Source organism: Schistocerca cancellata, chromosome 6 (genome assembly GCF_023864275.1).
Source record: "Schistocerca cancellata isolate TAMUIC-IGC-003103 chromosome 6, iqSchCanc2.1, whole genome shotgun sequence".
In the NCBI taxonomy this organism is placed as follows: domain Eukaryota; kingdom Metazoa; phylum Arthropoda; class Insecta; order Orthoptera; family Acrididae; genus Schistocerca; species Schistocerca cancellata.
This window is the reverse complement of record NC_064631.1, coordinates 402,242,315-402,261,698: the sequence shown is the minus strand read 5'-3', so window position 1 is coordinate 402,261,698 and position 19,384 is coordinate 402,242,315. Positions and strand designations below refer to the sequence as shown.

The following is a 19,384-nucleotide window of genomic DNA, read 5'->3' as shown; positions in this document are numbered from 1 at the left end:
AATTTTCATGATTAGAAATTCTCCTTTCTTGAAGCAAGCAAACTGATCCAGTGGCATGTTATATCATTCCAATAACAGCTTTTCAAGTTTCATCATATAATTTATTAATTCAGATACATAAGCGACCCACTCTATCTGCCCAAATTCCATCTACAGAAGAAGGCAAATGTACAAACATGCAATATACACTGAAGAGCAAAAGAAGCTGGTACACCTACCTAATATCGTGCAGGGTCCCCGTGAGCATCACGACGTGGAATGGCCTCGACTAATGTCTGAAGTGGTGCTGGAAGGAACTGACACCAGGAATCTAGCAGGGCTGTTGCAAGGCATCCCAAATATTATCAATAACGTTCATGTCTGTTGAGTTTGGTGGCTAGCAGAAGTGTTTAAACTCGGAAGAGTGTTCCTGAAGCCAGTCTGTAGCAATTCTGGACGTCGGGTATTGCACTGTCCTGCTGAAATTGCCCAAGGCCGTCGGAACGCACAATGGATAGGTGATCAGACAGGATGCTTACGTGCGTTTCACCTGCCAGAGCCGGCCGGTGTGGCCGAGCGGTTCTAGGCGCTACAGTCTGGAGCTGCGCGACCGCTACGGTCGCACGTTCGAATCCTGCCTCGGGAATGAATGTGTGTGATATCCTTAGGTTAGTTAGGTTTAAGTAGTTCTAAATTCTAGGGGAGCTGATGACCTCAGATGTTGAGTCCCATAGTGCTGAGAGCCAGTTGAACCAATCATCTGTCAGAGTCGTACCTAGACGTATCAGGGGTCCCATATCACTCCAGCTACACGCCCCACATCATTACAGAGCCTTCACCAGCTTGAACAGTTCCCTGGTGATACGCAGGGTCCATGGATTCATGAGGTCGTCTCCATACTCGTACACATCCAACCACTCGACGAAATTTGAAACCAGACTCGTCAGACCAGGCAAAATGTTTCCAGTCATCAACAGCCCAACGTCGGTGTTGACAGGTCCAGGCAAGACGTAAAGCTTTGTGTCGTGCAGTCATCAAGGGTACACGAGCGGGCCTTCAGCTCCGAAAGCCGATATCGATGATTTTTCGTTGAATGGTTCACACGCTGAGACTTGTTCATGACCCAGCATTGAAATCTGCAGCATTTTGCGGAAGGGTTGCATTTCGGTCACATTGAACGATTCTCTCCAGTTGCCGTTGGTCCCGTTCTTGCAGGATCATGAGATTCATGGTACACTTGTGAAATGGTCGTATGGGAAAATCGCCACTTCATCGCTACCTCGGAGATGGTGAGTCCCATTGCTAGTGCACCGACTATAAAACCACGTTCAAAATCACTTATATCTTAATAACGTGGCATTGTAGCTGCTGTGACCGATCTAACAACTGCGCCGTATTCTGCCTGTTTACATATCTCTGTATTTGAATACGCAAGCCTATACCAGTTTTTTTGGCGCTTCAGTGTACATCATTACACACACATAGTTGCTATAAAATTGATGAACAATGAAAATTAAATTTGAGCTGAAAATAATTACGGCCTCCTAGTTGCACCCGCCGTCAATGTACGTACATGATGCATACTTACTCACACTCCGCACACTATTGGACATGTACTCTCTGTATTCAAATGCATATAGCCCATATAGAAATAATACTCACTTCAATTATTGTTAAAAAACTCATGACCTTCTAAAGAAGTACACACTGGAACAGCTTACACAAAACAACAACATTTCTCTCAGCACACAAGATAACCACGTGACAATATAGTAAAGGCCTCAGTGCTGTTCCTCCCAGAATTTTTGTTTAACTTTCGAGGCGCCACAGGGGTTTATGAGGCACGTCTTTTCAGCATAAGAACGACATTAAGTTAATTTTGTTTTTAAATCCCCCAAAGACTAGCCAGGTGCATTACAAGGAAATGGGTCTTTAACGAGTCACTCACAATTTCTTCAGGTTCAGTTGGCGAATTCGTATAATGGCTTCAGTAAAATTATATGCACTACACCATCTGCTGCATGGGATGCCGAGTACCCACGTGCATCACTCCGTAACTTAACGACAAGAATTTGAGACTCGCTTGGAAGTAAACTCCCATAGATTGGAAATGCACCTCACACTGCCAACGATTACTGCTAAATGCAAACTGCATGATTATTGTGATCACCTCCACTCATGCGAACTTGTGAACTGAAACTGAAGAAATCACGTCACCCCACATTTGGCTTAAACACTTGCTGCAGTCCATCTGAAACACAATGTGCTGCTTAATAGCTGACATCAAGCTATAACTATTAAGGGTATGGACCGAATTAGCACTGGCGCAGGCCCCTCGCCTTTGAGTGCACTGCTCCCCCCTTACTAGCGCCCTCTGTCAGTATGTCGCGCAATCCGTCTCCAGTGATGGAGTAGAATTGTCTCTGGCGCACTGGCAACTTATCAGTACGAGCTGGCAACTGGCTCAACACTCGTGGAATATATTTCAGAAGTGATTCCTTTGCTGCCATGACTGGTACCTTTTTACTGTAGAGGCTACTGAGTATTAGACGAGTCTGTGTATTAATAAGTGAACGGTGATGTGTATTAGTCGGAATGAACTCAGTTTTAGCTCCACTATAAATTGCGTCCTCGAGACTCGTTATGCTAGTTTATATGTGTTACACATCATCAACTTGATAAAAATACGAAACAGTTTTACATTTTGTGGCATACAGATCCTGTTCTGGCACCTTTTTACAAAAGCATGTAGCATTTCCACTTGGAGAACACGGATTCTGCCGGATCAGAATACTTACAGCAAACAGACTTAAATGTTTTCGAAGAATATGGGAAAAGTGTGAATATCAAGCAGTCACACACACACAATTTGCATACAGTAGTGCAGTCGATGACACAGTGGGTGCTTTGTGAAACAGATATTAAATCAGTTCTTGCAGTTCAGTAAAAGCCTAAAACCATGTGGGCACAAGAGATTGTGTTATTGCTCTGGTTAATAAAGTAATTAAAACTATAATGAACTGTTCATGGTCAATGCTGTTGTTAGTCGTTATCATATGTCTGATTTGTTGGATAGTACTACATGCTTATCTAAATTTGACAGCAATATAAGATATAGCAACTGCCGTTTAGTTGGTTATCTCTACAATTGTTCGTATAACTATTATAGAATTTTCATTTAAATGTCACTACTGCTCTGGTCAAACTCCTGAACTAGTAGATTTCTGTGCAGATTAAGTGAGGCATTCAGATGAAAATCACAGTTCTCCTATTACTAATTTTTCAAGACACAGCAAAAACGTTTGTATGTAAACTGTGTGCATGGTGTTATACACATTATCTCTGTATTTACTTGTGCAATTTCCTGTCGGGTTGGCAAGACAAACAGTTTGCAAATTGAAATATATTTTGGAAATGTCTGGGTTCGCCATCAAAACTGTTAGGCAAAATATACATATGAGAGGTGTTCTAAAAGCGTTGGTTGGAGACTAGAACAGTCTAAAGACTGCGTAATTTTTTATTAATAATTAAATCGTATTTCTGACAATCTGTTAATGTGGAAAATAAGTCACAATTTTCCTGCAGCAATCAATTTTCATATTCGCAACGTTTCACATATTTCCCTTTGTTTGCAAGGACGCTCTTCGTCGTCTTCCTCAACATCAGGTTCTGCATCTAACTCGACGTTCAGGCGATGAGAGTCGAGGTCATTGTTATATTTACACTCGACTCCGTAATGTTGTAATGTTTTTAAGCAAAGTGTCAAGGTCAGAAACATTAGCATTCTTCAGGACAAACTTACAGTTAAAACTCAATCAACAGAGTACATCGGTATGACTTTCTTACTCTGGAGGAAAACCAGTCATCAGAAGCTTATGATGGACTGCTGACGTTGTCTCATTAGATGATTCTGGACGCTCAGTTTCTGTCCACATGCAGATGCAAATATTCTCATTTGTATGGTGCACCTTCAATGACTGTAAAACTGAAAGTGTTCAGATGTCGTGAGAAGTAAGTGGCTTGGTTCACTTGTGAGCAGTTAAACTTTTCCGGTCGTAAGAAGTAAGACGGTTGGCTCATTTGCGTGCAATTAGATATTTCAAATAGTCATAAACTGATGTCATTATATTTTTGTTATTGCCTTTCAAAATGTCAAGAAATGTGTCGCTCGAGTTGCATGCGTACGTTTCTGGTATATGATGTCCTTAATAAAAACAGAAACCGTCTGTTGCTTTTCTTTCAGTAACTTGAAGGCAGAAAGAACAGTCATCAGTGCTGGACTTCTAAACCTAACATTGTTAAAAACATTCCGAAAAATTAAGACATTAACTTGAGTGTTATAAGCGCTCTGTAACTACCTAATAAAACTGAAGGCAAATAAAAACGGGAACATCCGACATTCTGTTCTCACGACTGAGGCAGCAAATACCTTGGCTGTAAGTGATACGCTATCTTTCCAACACGAAGAATATCGAGAAAAACCCTCTGAAATCTATGATCACTGTTTTGGCTGCAGCACACTTTACTTCATGTTTTACCCACAGTGCACGGGGATTTTACTTTGGTACACACATATGTATTTTTGAAGTCAAATCACTACAGAATTTTAATTTTAGTCTTGCAGAAAAAATGATGAAAGATCTTTGCATCGACCATTATCAATAAATGACACATAAAAGAAGTTTACTTCTTGTCAGGATGGCTGCATTCTGTCTGTTTTCAAAGACAGGTGTTATCCGAGATTCAGTCTCACAGTTAGTAATAACTAAAAAGCAATTTAAACTGTTGACTAATGAGAGAGGTCGACTTGATCTGGCTTGATGTTACGGATTCCTGGTGTGAACAGGTGAGGACTAGGACGTGACTTGGAGAACGAAACCTCTCGAAGAATTATTTTTGCTCTGAAATTTCAGTTACAAAGACTTCTGGCCTGACTGAGGTGTATCTACAAAGTGGCCAAGTGTTAACCCAGAGATGGTGACAGTCTGTCCCTAGTCAGTCTGCTCTCAGTAAATATCTGTGCTTACCATTGCGATACAGGGTACAGCAGCTGAATTCCCTACGTTCATACAACTGACTATCATGAGCTCCTGCTGCTCAGGTGCTGATCCAGGTTTCTGCTCTAGAGGGGGGAGGGTGGGAGGGGGGTGATGGGGTCACTGTGTCACTGTCGGATATTGTCTCTCCTACTAGCCCCCTCATTAACCCCTCCCCCAAAAAGAAGTTGCCATCACCACCACATATAAGTGGGAACGATTTTAATATAAGAAATAAAAATTTAAAATGCTTTAATGGTTTAATAATAACAGTTCTTAGTGTCATTTGTCTAGATCTCAGTAAATCTGTTTGGCATGACATTCCAGAAATCGTAGTTCAGAGGAATACAGCATCTGAAAAAGATTCATCAAAATATTGGACCATTACATGTGCCACGAATTTAATTTAAGAACTATGTTAGCAACTAGGTCTATACTTTGACTTTACACAATACAGAATGATAGGATGGACTCCCCATTACCAATGTGTCACTCAGCACTAGAACTGTGAACACAGTCTGCAGCGTAAGTTTTTGTGAGAGAGTAAACGAAGGGGATGATGTTTATTGCAGTCGATTCCACCTACGTTCAGGAAGTCAATCTTTCTCTCATTTTTTCTTTCTTTCCATGGGGTCTATTCTTCCTGTCTTTACTTAGTTGACTTCCTGTTGTCTTCCGGTTCCACTTATTGACTCCTGAACCGTCTCGAATATGTTGTTGACAGCCAGAACAGGCAACTTGCAGATGTACGCCTCTTCCTGGCTGGAGTTTGCTCTGCAAGTGGTTGGGCCACAAGCCCGTCCACGTGGCGATGACCCCGCTCGAGCAACTGAAAGTATCCTATGTTAAACATAGCGCGTAATTTCTAGAATTCCTTGGCATTTACGCAACTGGTAGTTAACATTCTGCTGTACGCTCTGAAAGGTAGTCGAGAAATTCCCTCAATGTTAATGGAGGTTGTTGCTATTGTTGACCGGCCGAGGTGGCCGAGCGGCTCTAGGCGCTACAGTCTGGAACCGTGCGACCGCTACCGTCACAGGTTCGAATTCTTCCTCCGGCATGGACGTGTGTGATGTCCTTACGTTAGTTAAGTTTAAGTAGTTCTAAGTTCTAGGGGACTGATGGCCTCAGAAGTTAAGTCCCATAGTGCTCAGAGCCATTTGAACCATTTGCTATTGCTGGCACTGACAAATGAGGTTTTAATTAGGCTATGTTAGTGTCTTAATATATATACCAATGAGCAGCCACTCAAGATCCTTCGTCTATGCAGATGACACAGCTGCCGATGCTCAAGGATTGACATTTGAAGAAATTGAATCCAAGTTGATCTATGCTCTCGAAGAACATGTTACCTGCTACTAACGGAAACAACCATTTGAAACTCAATCCAGATTAAACTGTGTGCATCGCAGTATTGAATATGTAAACAAGAAGAAAGCTGAACATTACTTGAAAAGGTCACAGTTTAAATCATTGTGTACGCCCGCTCCCCAATAATTGGGGTTGAAACTGGATTGTGTCTTAACATAAAAACAGCTCCATTTGGACACCAGAAACAGTCTCACCTCCAGACTGACAAACTTCACGTAGGGAGCACAGGCCAGAGCCCTCTGCACATCCACTCTTTCTCTGTGTTCCTCTGCTGCATGTTACGCCACTCCTTCTGGAGGAACTCTGCGAATGCTGATCACGTTGGTTGGCAAGGCAGAATAGTCACAGGGTGTATAAGACCGAATGAAGTCAATAAGACCTATAAACTCACAGCACATCGAGATGTAAGAAGAAGTAGTAACAGACACTGAAAAGAAGAAGGGAAAAACGGATCTAAGGCATCAATTATTGGGAGCTCGTGTTTTTCCGTCATGATTTAGGTCCTGGAAAAGCTTCGTCCTTACGATAGCACCAGTCCAACTTCAGCAGAAGCCTGCTGTTCTGAGCCGTGGAGAATAATATCCCTTGGAAGATTATGGACAGCAACAGAGAAGCTAACACCAGGCCGCCGTCTCCAACACGAAACAAAAAAGATCAACTGATTAAGAAAAGGGGTGACAAGGTAGAAGCCTACTTTGTAGAAGCAAGGCTCAGTGACGATGAGCTTTGTGAGTGAACACTTGTTGGTTTGTAATAATAAGAGTGGACCCTGTGATGCAGGAGGCCTGTTTACAGCGAATGACTGTGCCAGTCAAGGTTCTGGATATTGGATTCAGAAAGTGTGAAATTCTCTCTGTCATTAATATTAGGTTGTACCTTTACGTTTACGCTGTGTTTTAATCTTTCTTTGGACGTTTATGCTGTGTTTTAATCTTTCTTTGGATGTGGATAAATGAATTAATAAATAAAAGACGAGAAATTTGTACATTTCTACTATATGTAAAAATAGAAATATTCTTACGAATTTTTTGGGGGTAGGTGGAGGGGAAGAGGGCATGGCAACAAGCATTTTTAATTTTTTTATCATGTCTCTTTTGAATAAGATATTTTTATTTCGGTAGCCATTCATCGTCATGAATTGTCCAGGTGTACACTGTGTAACATACTAGTGATTTCATTGTGTATTCTCTAGTCACTAACATTCAATTTGTCTTTTTCTATGAAGGTACATTTTATCCTATCATTCATGACAAACTTCATGAGTTTCTAAGTCCACTTGTTATTATGCACATTTGTAGGCACTTTCGTGTAAGCAAGGATATATTTAGGTATTACGTTGATGATGGTATATTGTTTATCAAAATTAATGTTGTTGGAAATCAGGAGAGTCTTCCGTTTGTTTTTCCTTTACATGTGGATGATTCTTTGCATCTGGCTTGACGTTAAATTTGGTACTTTATTCATCTGCAGCAACTGTAAATATATTTGTTGAGAAAATCGACAAACAGGTATAAAAAGAGATTTATTTCTTTACCATTTTCAGCCTCCTAGTGCTCATCTTAATAAAACTGTACTGAAAAATATGCCACAAGTAAGTACACGCTAGATAAGAATATCAGGAAATTAAGGAAGGAAAATTTTAAAAATTAAAAAAAGATTGTAATAAATTTGAATTATCACACCAACAATGAGTGTCAGAAATCTAGAAGTGTATGGAGTATAGTACTGTCGTCCTACAAGAACACATCAATGATATGTAATACAATAATGCATTCAATTAATGCAGAAAGAGCTCATGAGTCCTTACATACGGATCGTAATACATGTACAAATATGGGGTAAGGGCACCAAACAAATGCAGACATCATGCAAGAACTGGAGCTAATCAATTAATGAGATATGTATCTTCAGTTTGGTCTCAGAGTGGGAGCTAAAAATAAGACAAAGAAGTAGAACAAGAATTTATCTAACTATAGCTGCCATGAAACATAGAGGAAAATGCAAGGGCACATAATCACTGTATTAACCAACACATGATATCCTACATATTAAGGATGAATAAAATAACTTAATACAAACGACATGTGACACTAAGGATGGGAAACTTAGAAAATAATCGCTGAATAAGTGTAGTTGGGCCATTAGTGCCTTAGCACCGAATTTGTGGGCGATAACAATTTGCAAAGTTTATCATGGGTCTGGATGCTGTAACTAGAGTAAGCAGAGAAACAGATCAGGATCAGTAGCTAATACGAAGGGTCGAAAAATGACTGTAGGAGAAAGGACGTTTGGGCACAATTGTGTACCTCTATTGTAGTGAAACCATTAATACTGCAACATACGGTATGCCAGGTCACAAATACGATTCGTGAAACAATTGTAACTAACGGTATTCATACCAATTTATGGTAAAATTTAGAATATATTGCTGAACTAGTGTTGAGAGGTCAATATCGTGCTTGCAAGAAATACGCCCACACAAACAATGCGTTGTTTGACAGACATGCCAAACAGACAAACAGACGTGCCATGGGGACAGAAAGAGTAACTGAAGGGAGTGGATAAACATTTTCTCTAATAAATAGTAAAATGAAGAGTCAAAAACAACTATAGAGGAAAATAAACAGAGGCAGTGTTCTGTTCATTTGTTATAGTGAAATAACTAGTTCAGAAATGTGCACAACGTCATAAATGTGCTTCATGAGGAAATGCAACTAGTGACGTTCACACTAACTGTATGAAATAGCTACAAAAGGTTTGACTGACTGACGTTACATGACTAAACAGCTGAAGATGATGAAGTGCCTATAATAGTGGTTTATGCCTTATTTCCAGTCTTCAAAGTTTTCGAAGTGTGATGGTGCATGTGATGTAGCACGACAGCAACCATTGGAAACAGTACCACATGTTATCCCAAAGTCGTATCACAACACACACACACACACACACACACACACACACATACACACACACACACACACACGTATTGTTGTGAGCCACATAAATCCACCTGATAATGGAGGTTAAAGCCTCCAGAATGTGTCGTGGAAATAAATAGATTGTGATTGTTAAGCGTAAACTTGTTGTTTCGTTACAAGTTTTTGGGTATAGTATGTCTGTATGAATGTAAATATTTGTAAAAAAGAGGAGATGAGAAATTTGGTTTCCAGCCGAGCTGAAGAGTATATCTATTTATGAGTACATGTAATGAACATCACCATCCATTAAGTCGAGAGACTGGAGAGCTAGGAGAAGGTTCTCTCTGTGACAGCATTAGTTTCTTTTAAATGTCTCTAAACACTGATTTTCAGCATGAAGCCACTGACAGCATATGTAAAAGTTTTCCTATTTGGCACAATAATCTGTTCTTATACACTCCAAAAAGTTTCTCATGCAAAATACACTCCTGGAAATTGAAATAAGAACACCGTGAATTCATTGTCCCAGGAAGGGGAAACTTTATTGACACATTCCTGGGGTCAGATACATCACATGATCACACTGACAGAACCACAGGCACATAGACACAGGCAACAGAGCATGCACAATGTCGGCACTAGTACAGTGTATATCCACCTTTCGCAGCAATGCAGGTTGCTATTCTCCCATGGAGACGATCGTAGAGATGCTGGATGTAGTCTGTGGAACGGCTTGCCATGCCATTTCCACCTGGCGCCTCAGTTGGACCATCGTTCGTGCTGGACGTGCAGACCGCGTGAGACGACGCTTCATCCAGTCCCAAACATGCTCAATGGGGGACAGATCCGGAGATCTTGCTGGCCAGGGTAGTTGACTTACACCTTCTAGAGCACGTTGGGTGGCACGGGATACATGCGGACGTGCATTGTCCTGTTGGAACAGCAAGTTCCCTTGCCGGTCTAGGAATGGTAGAACGATGGGTTCGATGACGGTTTGGATGTACCGTACACTATTCAGTGTCCCCTCGACGATCACCAGTGGTGTACGGCCAGTGTAGGAGATCGCTCCCCACGCCATGATGCCGGGTGTTGGCCCTGTGTGCCTCGGTCGTATGCAGTCCTGAGTGTGGCGCTCACCTGCACGGCGCCAAACACGCATACGACCATCATTGGCACCAAGGCAGAAGCGACTCTCATCGCTGAAGACGACACGTCTCCATTCGTCCCTCCATTCACGCCTGTCGCGACACCACTGGAGGCGGGCTGCACGATGTTGGGGCGTGAGCGGAAGACGGCCTAACGGTGTGCGGGACCGTAGCCCAGCTTCATGGAGACGGTTGCGAATGGTCCTCGCCGATACCCCAGGAGCAACAGTGTCCCTAATTTGCTGGGAAGTGGCGGTGCGGTCCCCTACGGCACTGCGTAGGATCCTACGGTCTTGGCGTGCATCCGTGCGTCGCTGCGGTCCGGTCCCAGGTCGACGGGCACGTGCACCTTCCGCCGACCACTGGCGACAATATCGATGTACTGTGGAGACCTCACGCCCCACGTGTTGAGCAATTCGGCGGTACGTCCACCCGGCCTCCCGCATGCCCACTATACGCCCTCGCTCAAAGCCCGTCAACTGCACATACGGTTCACGTCCACGCTGTCGCGGCATGCTACCAGTGTTAAAGACTGCGATGGAGCTCCGTATGCCACGGCAAACTGGCTGACAGTGACGGCGGCGGTGCACAAATGCTGCGCAGCTAGCGCCATTCGACGGCCAACACCGCGGTTCCTGGTGTGTCCGCTGTGCCGTGCGTGTGATCATTGCTTGTACAGCCCTCTCGCAGTGTCCGGAGCAAGTATGGTGGGTCTGACACACTGGTGTCAATGTGTTCTTTTTTCCATTTCCAGGAGTGTATACTAGAATAATACCCAAAAGAGAAAAAAAAATACAGCGAAGTCAATGAAGATTGTCATTACTGTAAAATAAATACATCAACCATTGTTAACAAAAACTTATGCATGCTGCATAAAAATTTCTATTTTTGATGATGGCTTAATTTAGTTTCCCAGTGATAAACATATCTGTCATTTTCATTTACTCATCAGTTAACATAGTCTATTTCCATCAGTACCTTTCCATCACTACCTTATCTGAAGTCCTTTATTGGATTACTGTGGTGTTCATGCAAAAATTCCCATTTCCCAACGCAGTGGAACAATAAAGAATTGTTGCAGCCGTAGCTAGAGGGAGTATATGTGATGTCTGTGATGAACTTATGACTGCAGGATAAGTCTAAAATATACTAAAAGTAAGTAAAAGTCAAGAATTTGTTTAGGTGTCAGTGACAAGTATAAAACTGCTACGAGTTAATACTTGTAAAAAAAGTACGAAAGACCCTTTGAGCTACGCAAGGACTTGTTATAGTAGTTTACTTGACCAGAAATACTTTTTGTATTATGAACAATGTACGAATCTTCTAACTGGATAGAATAAATTGCTTCCATTTTAAAGTGCGGCAGAAAGCAGATACTTTATATCAAACAGAATTAATGGACCATAGTCAACATTCATATTGATAAAACGTGGATACTTGATAAAGGATACAATTATCCCAAATCGGTATTGAACGATATGGAGACCACCAATTCGAAGCGGTTTGCTAACAAACTGGCGCTCTTTCTAATCCTGCAGTGTGACTCATGCGACAATTGAACCTATGTAAGAATCTCTCTTATTTCTACACAAATCTCTTGCAAAAATCAATGTAGTGAATCTGCTTCACCTACTGTACCATCATAAGGGCATAATTTCTCAACAAATTAGCTTTTCTTACAATACCTATCATTCAACAAGTATTATAACAGTTCAGTTTATCGAGGTGACATAGGTGAAAAAAAATGAAAAAAAAATTCACAGGAACAGGTTTTGTACTCATTTTCCGATGTTTGTACGCTAAACTGCAGTGCAACCACTAATATTCTATAGGCAACGATAGCCAACGTCGCTCATTCTGTCAGTGAGTTGCAGTCAGCTTTCCTGTTGTTACAAAAGTGTGCCAAACAAGGGGTTTAACAACGCAGCATAGCATATAAGGAGTTACTCGTATATGTTGTGACACTAATGTTCTATTCTTTCTTTTTGTTTCTATAGGAATCAAAATGGCCATCTTCTTCGATTCTTGGGTGACCGAAATGTTAGCTCTCTTGTCAGCGGTTTTCGCGATGCTTTACGTCACATTTAAAATAAGTTACACACACTGGAAGAAGAAAGGTCTGCCGTATTTGGAGCCGTCTTTCCCGCTTGGAAATGCATGGAACACGGTACTAATGAGGAAGAGCGTTGGCGAGGATCTGCGGGACGTCTATTTTGAAACAGAAGGCAAAGATGTCGTCGGTATTTACTCATTACACAACCCTATTCTCGTTGTGCGGGATCCAGAGCTGATCAAAACGATCTTTGTGAAAGATTTTAACTACTTTCCTGATCGGGGCGTTTATGTGGACGAGAAGACAGACCCACTGTCAGCACACCTCTTCTTCCAATCGGGAACCAAGTGGAAGTCATCGCGCCAGAAGCTGTCCCCCACGTTCACCTCTGGAAAAATGCGCGCCATGTTCGGCATAGTGCGCGACTGTGCACGCACTCTGGTTGACGTCACACCTGTGGGCAGCGTTGTGGAAGTCCGCGAGATGCTTGCCCGCTACTCCACTGACGCCATCGCTTCCTGCGCCTTCGGCATCGATGTAGACAGCCAGCACAACCCCAACGCTGAGTTCCGACAGTGGGGACGGCGCTTCTTCAAGCCTTCGTTGCGTACCTTCCTGTCTTTGGGTGTGGCACTCGCTAATCCCAAACTGCGCACCCTGTTACCTATACCCCTCGTTCCAAAGGACATCACCGAGTACTTCACACAGATCGTCAAGGACACAGTGAGACACCGAGAGGGGACAGGAGTCATTAGGAAGGACTTCATACAGTTGATGGTTCAGTTGAAGAACAACGGATACATCGATGACAGCTTCTCAGTCTCTGGACATAAGAATTCTGAACGTAAGTCTTGAAAATTGTTTTTAAAACTTTAAATATATAATTATCAAATCGTCCAGACTATCGTCCTTAAATACTTCTGCATTAAGATACCATTATTCCTCTCGCCTCCGCAAGAGAGGCAATAAAGATATCACTTAATACCATGGTACTTAATGTCGTTGATTACCACACACCACAGTGTTCATCTAAAACTACGATCATTGTCGCTCTAGGTATAGAAGTTGTAAGTTAAAAGAATTTAATTGCATATCACTCTCTAAAAAATGACAATAGTTTGGGGTAGTAACAGTTTCTGAAAGCTGGTGGTCTACCAGTAATTCATACGTTACGAACAATATTACTACTAAAATATTGTCTTTATTTTGTCATCTGCATCATAAGTGGTACATCGTCTGTTTGAATCTTTAACAGTACCGTTTTCATGACGAAACATTGGAAAACAATTTGACATCTCCCTGCTGCTCCATCGCAGCCCCACCTATGATGGTTAACTATTGACTGGCTGAACACTGAGAACCCAGTTGCACCACTCGCTGGAGAGGTCATTCCCTCTCAGCCCGTGCATTGTGTATGCCAGGAGGTGGAGATATATGTAGTGCACATAGGAATTATTATCACTGTGTGATCCAGTGGCTATGTTTAGATGAAATTTAAGCGGCTTTTGTATCAGTTGTTTTGATTATAAATATGACACGGAAAGTGATAGCAATGAGTTGATATGGCATACAGCTTTGTGTTTGTATTACTAATGTAAAGGGTTAATCTACATTAGTCGAAAAGGGAGTAGACACACCTGACCTTCATATAAACGAGACAACGTAGTTAGTTTAAAAGACGAGAGCAAGAAATTGTTTTCTTCATGCCTCTCCATTAGGGAAGGTGTGTATTAGATTTTGAGAATCGACGTATAGCTCACCATTTGAGATCGTGAACGCTATTTAAATTTTTTACTGATATCTTATTAGAGAGACAGCAAACGAAAGGAAATGATGAAGAATATCAAACAAGGGTCGTTTTAAAAATTTCTTTATTGCTACGGGAGACAGTACTTGCCGAAACTATAAAAACAGGTTACATGCGTCTAACATTAAATAAAAACTCGTTGAGATACAGATCATTCTGTTCTACTGTAGCCATCTGTCCGTTGAAACTACAGAAGATGCCAAAGTGCTCACTGTTAATTCTTCCCACCCTTCAGCCATCTTTTACGAAGAATCACTAACTTGTGCTAGCTCACGTGACAGTGCTTGGATTCACTCACACGTTTGAGACAGATGCTCTTGTAACGTGTTTCGTTGTCGATGATTGTGAAGCACACCAAAGCCTTTAAACGAAGCGGTTAAAAACAGGTGAGGTGGGCAACCGTGATGATGTACATTCTCGACCAATACATTACTAATTAAACGATTGTGTTATGTAATGTCGTACGAAGAGTATGAAATGTGGTGCTACCCCATCGTGCACAACATTCGTTGTCTTTTTGCAAGGCTAACGATCTCCATTAACGTGCGATAGAGAATCACATCTCGAATAAATTGAATAAAGCTTTTACTATGCCTTCTAACACTGTGGCTCTGTTAGGCTGTCACCCACAGCTGCTTAAATGGCCCAAATGGCTCTGAGCACTACGGTACTTAACTTCTGAGGTCATCAGTCCCCTCGTACTTAAACCTAACTAACCTACGGACATCACACACATCCATGCCCGAGGCAGGATTCGAACCTGCGAACGTAGCGGTCTCGCGGTTCCAGACTGTAGCACCTAGAACCGCTCGGCCACTTCGGCCGGCCACAGCTGCTACTCACACATTGAAATTATAGTGAATCTGCTGCTTCGCTTCCATGAAACCTTGCCTAATTGCACCTCCCCACACACAGCTACCATGATAATATTCAGTCACTGTCCGAACTGTAAACTGGCTGTGATCAACACCACCATCACCGTCAGAGGAGCAAGTACAGAGACAAACACAACCAGTAAGAAATTAGCAATGAAAATCATCCACGACACAATTATTGGTTTCCTGACGTATTTTTATAGGATTTTTGTTTTTTAGTTTCCACCAACATCGCCTACTGTAACAATTTGTAAGACACTCCGTTTTAAACATGCAGTATAAACCAGCACGAATTTTCTTTAAGTCTGTGTACTACTTTCTCCATATTACGCATTTAGTATGTGTCAGAGTCAAGGTTTCTGCAGTTTTTGTTGATATTTCACTTCTTTATAATAAAAGTGCATCTTGAAAGAGCACCTTCCCCCCGTCTACAACAATCAGTGAGAAATGTTTAGAGTGTATTTTTCCATGAATCACTGTAAGATGATAATTCATCAATCTCATTTGTCATACAACGCAACTGACTGCTTACAAACATATTTTATCCTTGGCAGAAGAGAACGGGATCCTGACGACCAAGGAGATGGCAGCACAGGCGTGGGGGTTCTTCCTCGGTGGGTTCGAAACTTCCTCCGGCACTGTAAGCTTCTGTCTGTACGAGCTCGCTAGACACCCTGATATCCAGAAGAAACTACAAGACGAAATTGATGACGTGATGAAGAAGACAAAAGGTGATGTGACGTATGAAGACATAATGACCCAGATGCCATACCTGGAAAAGGTGGTGAACGGTACGTTGTACGATTTTGATTTTTTCGTGTATTATAGTAATTAAAATTCGATGCTGAATACATTAAGAGCCATTAAGGTGGAGAACGCAGTTTCCTAACAACATATCAAACACATAGTTGTCTATTTGTCCGCCGTTTGGGTACTTAATGGTATCCATATACAACAATGTGAAGCAAAGTAATCTACTGCGGCAGTGCAAACCTGTACCACAGATAAGGCCAAAATATTCTCAGAAATGAAGAAGACCACAGTTCACTAACCTCTACTTGAAACATCATCGTAAGCTACCCTTACAAGCCGCATTTTTGAAGCTACAAGTCTAAGATAGCTTCCGGTATACCTTTATCACTACGCGATTTCGTACTCTCTATACAAATACACACACACACACACACACACACACACACACACACAAACACACACACACACGCATGTAAAAACACACACACACACACACACACACACACACACACACACACAAACATACACACACACAAAGAAATACACAGAAGAATACCATAGAGAAGGGTCTTAGATATGCCATTTTTATTTGTGGATTCATTCAGAACTGTACGTTTGCAGTCGTTTTTCCACAAAACACCTTATACCCTCATGCTATCAACCACTGAGTATAAGAAGGTTTACTCTAAGAGCACGGGAAGAACTTACCAAAATATGTTGATCATATTATTATAATTCCAAGAAGATCTTTTACGTAACTTTAATCTAACTTGTTATTAATTATCCATGGGCAAGGAACAGTTAGTGCATATTTTTAGGAATAGAGTTGTTTATTTTGGTATAGAGAATAAAATTGTCGGATTTATGAATCCATTTACTCTGGTTTTGCACATAAATGATCAAAAAATAACAAGCAAAAAAATGCTCCTAATGGAGCACAAAAATGCAAGTATGTTCCTGTTTGTTTAAAAGACAGACTGAAAAGTGAGCTTCCGACAGTCTTGTTCTATCTTCCTAAGCACCTTTAAAAACTTTCCAAAAATTTTGGCGTTCGAACATATTCATGCTTTTTTAATGTTCAACTCACCTCAAACTCCCAGAAGCTCTCCTACCTCTAATTCACTCACACCCACTAGTCCATCACTATTGTCTCTATTACCCATCCACTCACAGTTGCTCTTTCTCAATCACTTATTCAGCCCAACTCATTGTCAATATCTCTTTGTTTCTCCTGTATCAAAATTACAGCCACTTCTTCTTCTGTCTTACTACTGAAGTCTCCTCTCTCTGCCACTGTCTCCCTCTTGCTCTCTCTTACTGCTACTATCTCATTCCTTCCTTCCTATTGATGCTGTGTCTTCTCACCGTCACTATCTCTCTGTTACTCGTTGTCAGAGTCATATATTCTGTTTCTCACTATCACTTGCTCTCACCCACTTCACATTCCTCTTTCTCTTCATTCCTTCTCCCAGGCACTTTCTCCCTTACTCTTTTCCTAGAATTGTTCCGTCACTGTCACCATTACCACTGTCTTCTTTTCTCTCAGCATAAGAAAATGCGAGTATGTTAGCATGCTAAATATTTTGGAATTTTTTTTAAAGGTGCTGAGGAAGATAGAACGAGGCAGCTGGTACCCCACATTTAAGTCAGTCTTTGAAATAAACAGGAACTTATCCACATTACTATGTATGCTCCAGTAGGAGCATTTTTCAGCTGGTTCCCTTCTTTCCCCTGCTGCAGCAGGAGCATGTTAGTCATAAGAAACGAAATGTACTGGGCAGTAAAATTTAGACAGTGTGCTCCCTGCCGCCGTTGGATAAGCAGCTGCCAGCAGCAAGTCGTATACTCTTAGCTCACTTATTTGCTACATAGTTTAATTCTTAATTCCTTTGCGTATTTTTGGTACTTGCATTGTTTAATTTATAAATTTCGGGCGTATTATAGTATTTGAGAGTTGTAGCATCGCGTTTTAGTACCTGAACAGTGTAAAATCACGTAGTCTCCTTCCGTCGCCGAGCAGTGTGTCAGCAGTGCGCAAGTAGCAGCATTACTGCATTTACTAGGCAATCTTGTATTTTAATAACCGTTTAAAATTTGTGTCGAATTGTTTGTGCTCTCTGTAGATTACTTCAGACGTTCTTTGCACAACAGTTTTTAGCATGGATAGGGACTGCAACTGCTGTGTTCGGATGCAGGCTGAGTTGGCATCCCTTCGCTCCCAGCTTCAGGCAGTGTTGGCTTCGGTCACACAGCTTGAGGCTGTTGCCAATGGGCAGCACTGTCGGGGATGGCCAGCTCATCCCACGCATCCCCCGAACGGACTACGACTGTGGCTGCCCGGGATACTGCCCACATTGAGGCTGATCCCCCACCTGTGGTATAGTGGGAGGTCGTCTCGAGGTATGGCAGGGGGCGAAAGACATTCCGGAGTGCTGAACTGAAGGCCTCTCCAGTTTGTCTGACGAACCGGTTTCAGGCTCTGTCTCCGGCTGATACTGATCTTCGGCCGGACATGGCTGCTTGTCCTGTTCCAGAGGTTGCCCCTCAGTCTGAAGATCCGGGCGGTCGCAGAGGGTGAGCTTACTGGTAGTTGGGAGCTCCAACGTCAGCAAGAGAGGGGAAGGGAACCAATGTGCACTCCGTGTGCATACCGGGGGGAGGCATTCCAGATGTGGAAAGGGTCCTTCTGGATGCCATGAAGGGTACAGGGTGCGGCCATCTGCAGGTGATCGCTCATGTCGGCACTACTGATGAGTGTCGCTATGAATCGGAGGACATCCTCTCTGGCTTCCGGCGGCTATCTGATTTGGTGAAGACTGCCAGTCTCACTAGCGGGATGAAAGCAGAGCTCACCATCTGCAGCATCGTCGACAGGACTGACTGCGGTCCTTTGGTACAGACCCGAGTGGAGGGTCTGAATCAGAGGCTGAGACGGTTCTGCGACCGTGTGGGCTGCAGATTCCTCGACTTGCGCCATAGGGTGGTGGGGTTTCGGGTTCCGCTGGATAGGTCAGGAGACCACTACACGCAGCAAGCGGCTACACGGGTAGCAGGGGTTGTGTGTCGTGGACTGGGCGGTTTTTTAGGTTAGATGGCCTTGGGCAAGTACAGAAAGGGCAACAGCCTCAAAGGGTGTGGGACAAAGTCAGGACATGCGGTGACCAAGCAGCAATCAGTATTGTAATTGTAAACTGTCGAAGCTGCATTGGTAAAGTACCGGAACTTCAAGGGCTGACAGAAAGCACCGAAGCTGAAATCGTTATAGGTACAGAAAACTTGCTGAAGCCAGAGATAAATTCTACCGAATTTTTGACGAAGGCACAGACGGTGTTTAGAAAGGATAGATTGCATGCAACCGGTGGTGGCGTGTTTGTCGCTTTTAGTAGTAGTTTATCCTGTAGTGAAGTAGAAGTGGATAGTTCCTGTGAATTATTATGGGTTGGGGTT

The 19,384-nt window shown here is 42.4% G+C and overlaps 1 protein-coding gene across 1 annotated transcript in view; it reads left to right on the top strand.

The window, feature by feature from the left end:
• The window catches only part of LOC126191338 (cytochrome P450 6k1-like), a 43,375-nt gene that overhangs the window by 6,231 nt on the left and 17,760 nt on the right, over positions 1-19,384 (top strand). Inside the window, exons 2-3 of the mRNA XM_049932172.1 lie at positions 12,447-13,346; positions 15,739-15,975. Coding sequence (XP_049788129.1) covers positions 12,455-13,346; positions 15,739-15,975 — 1,129 coding nt within the window. The 5' untranslated portion in view covers positions 12,447-12,454. The remainder of the gene's footprint in view (positions 1-12,446; positions 13,347-15,738; positions 15,976-19,384) is intronic.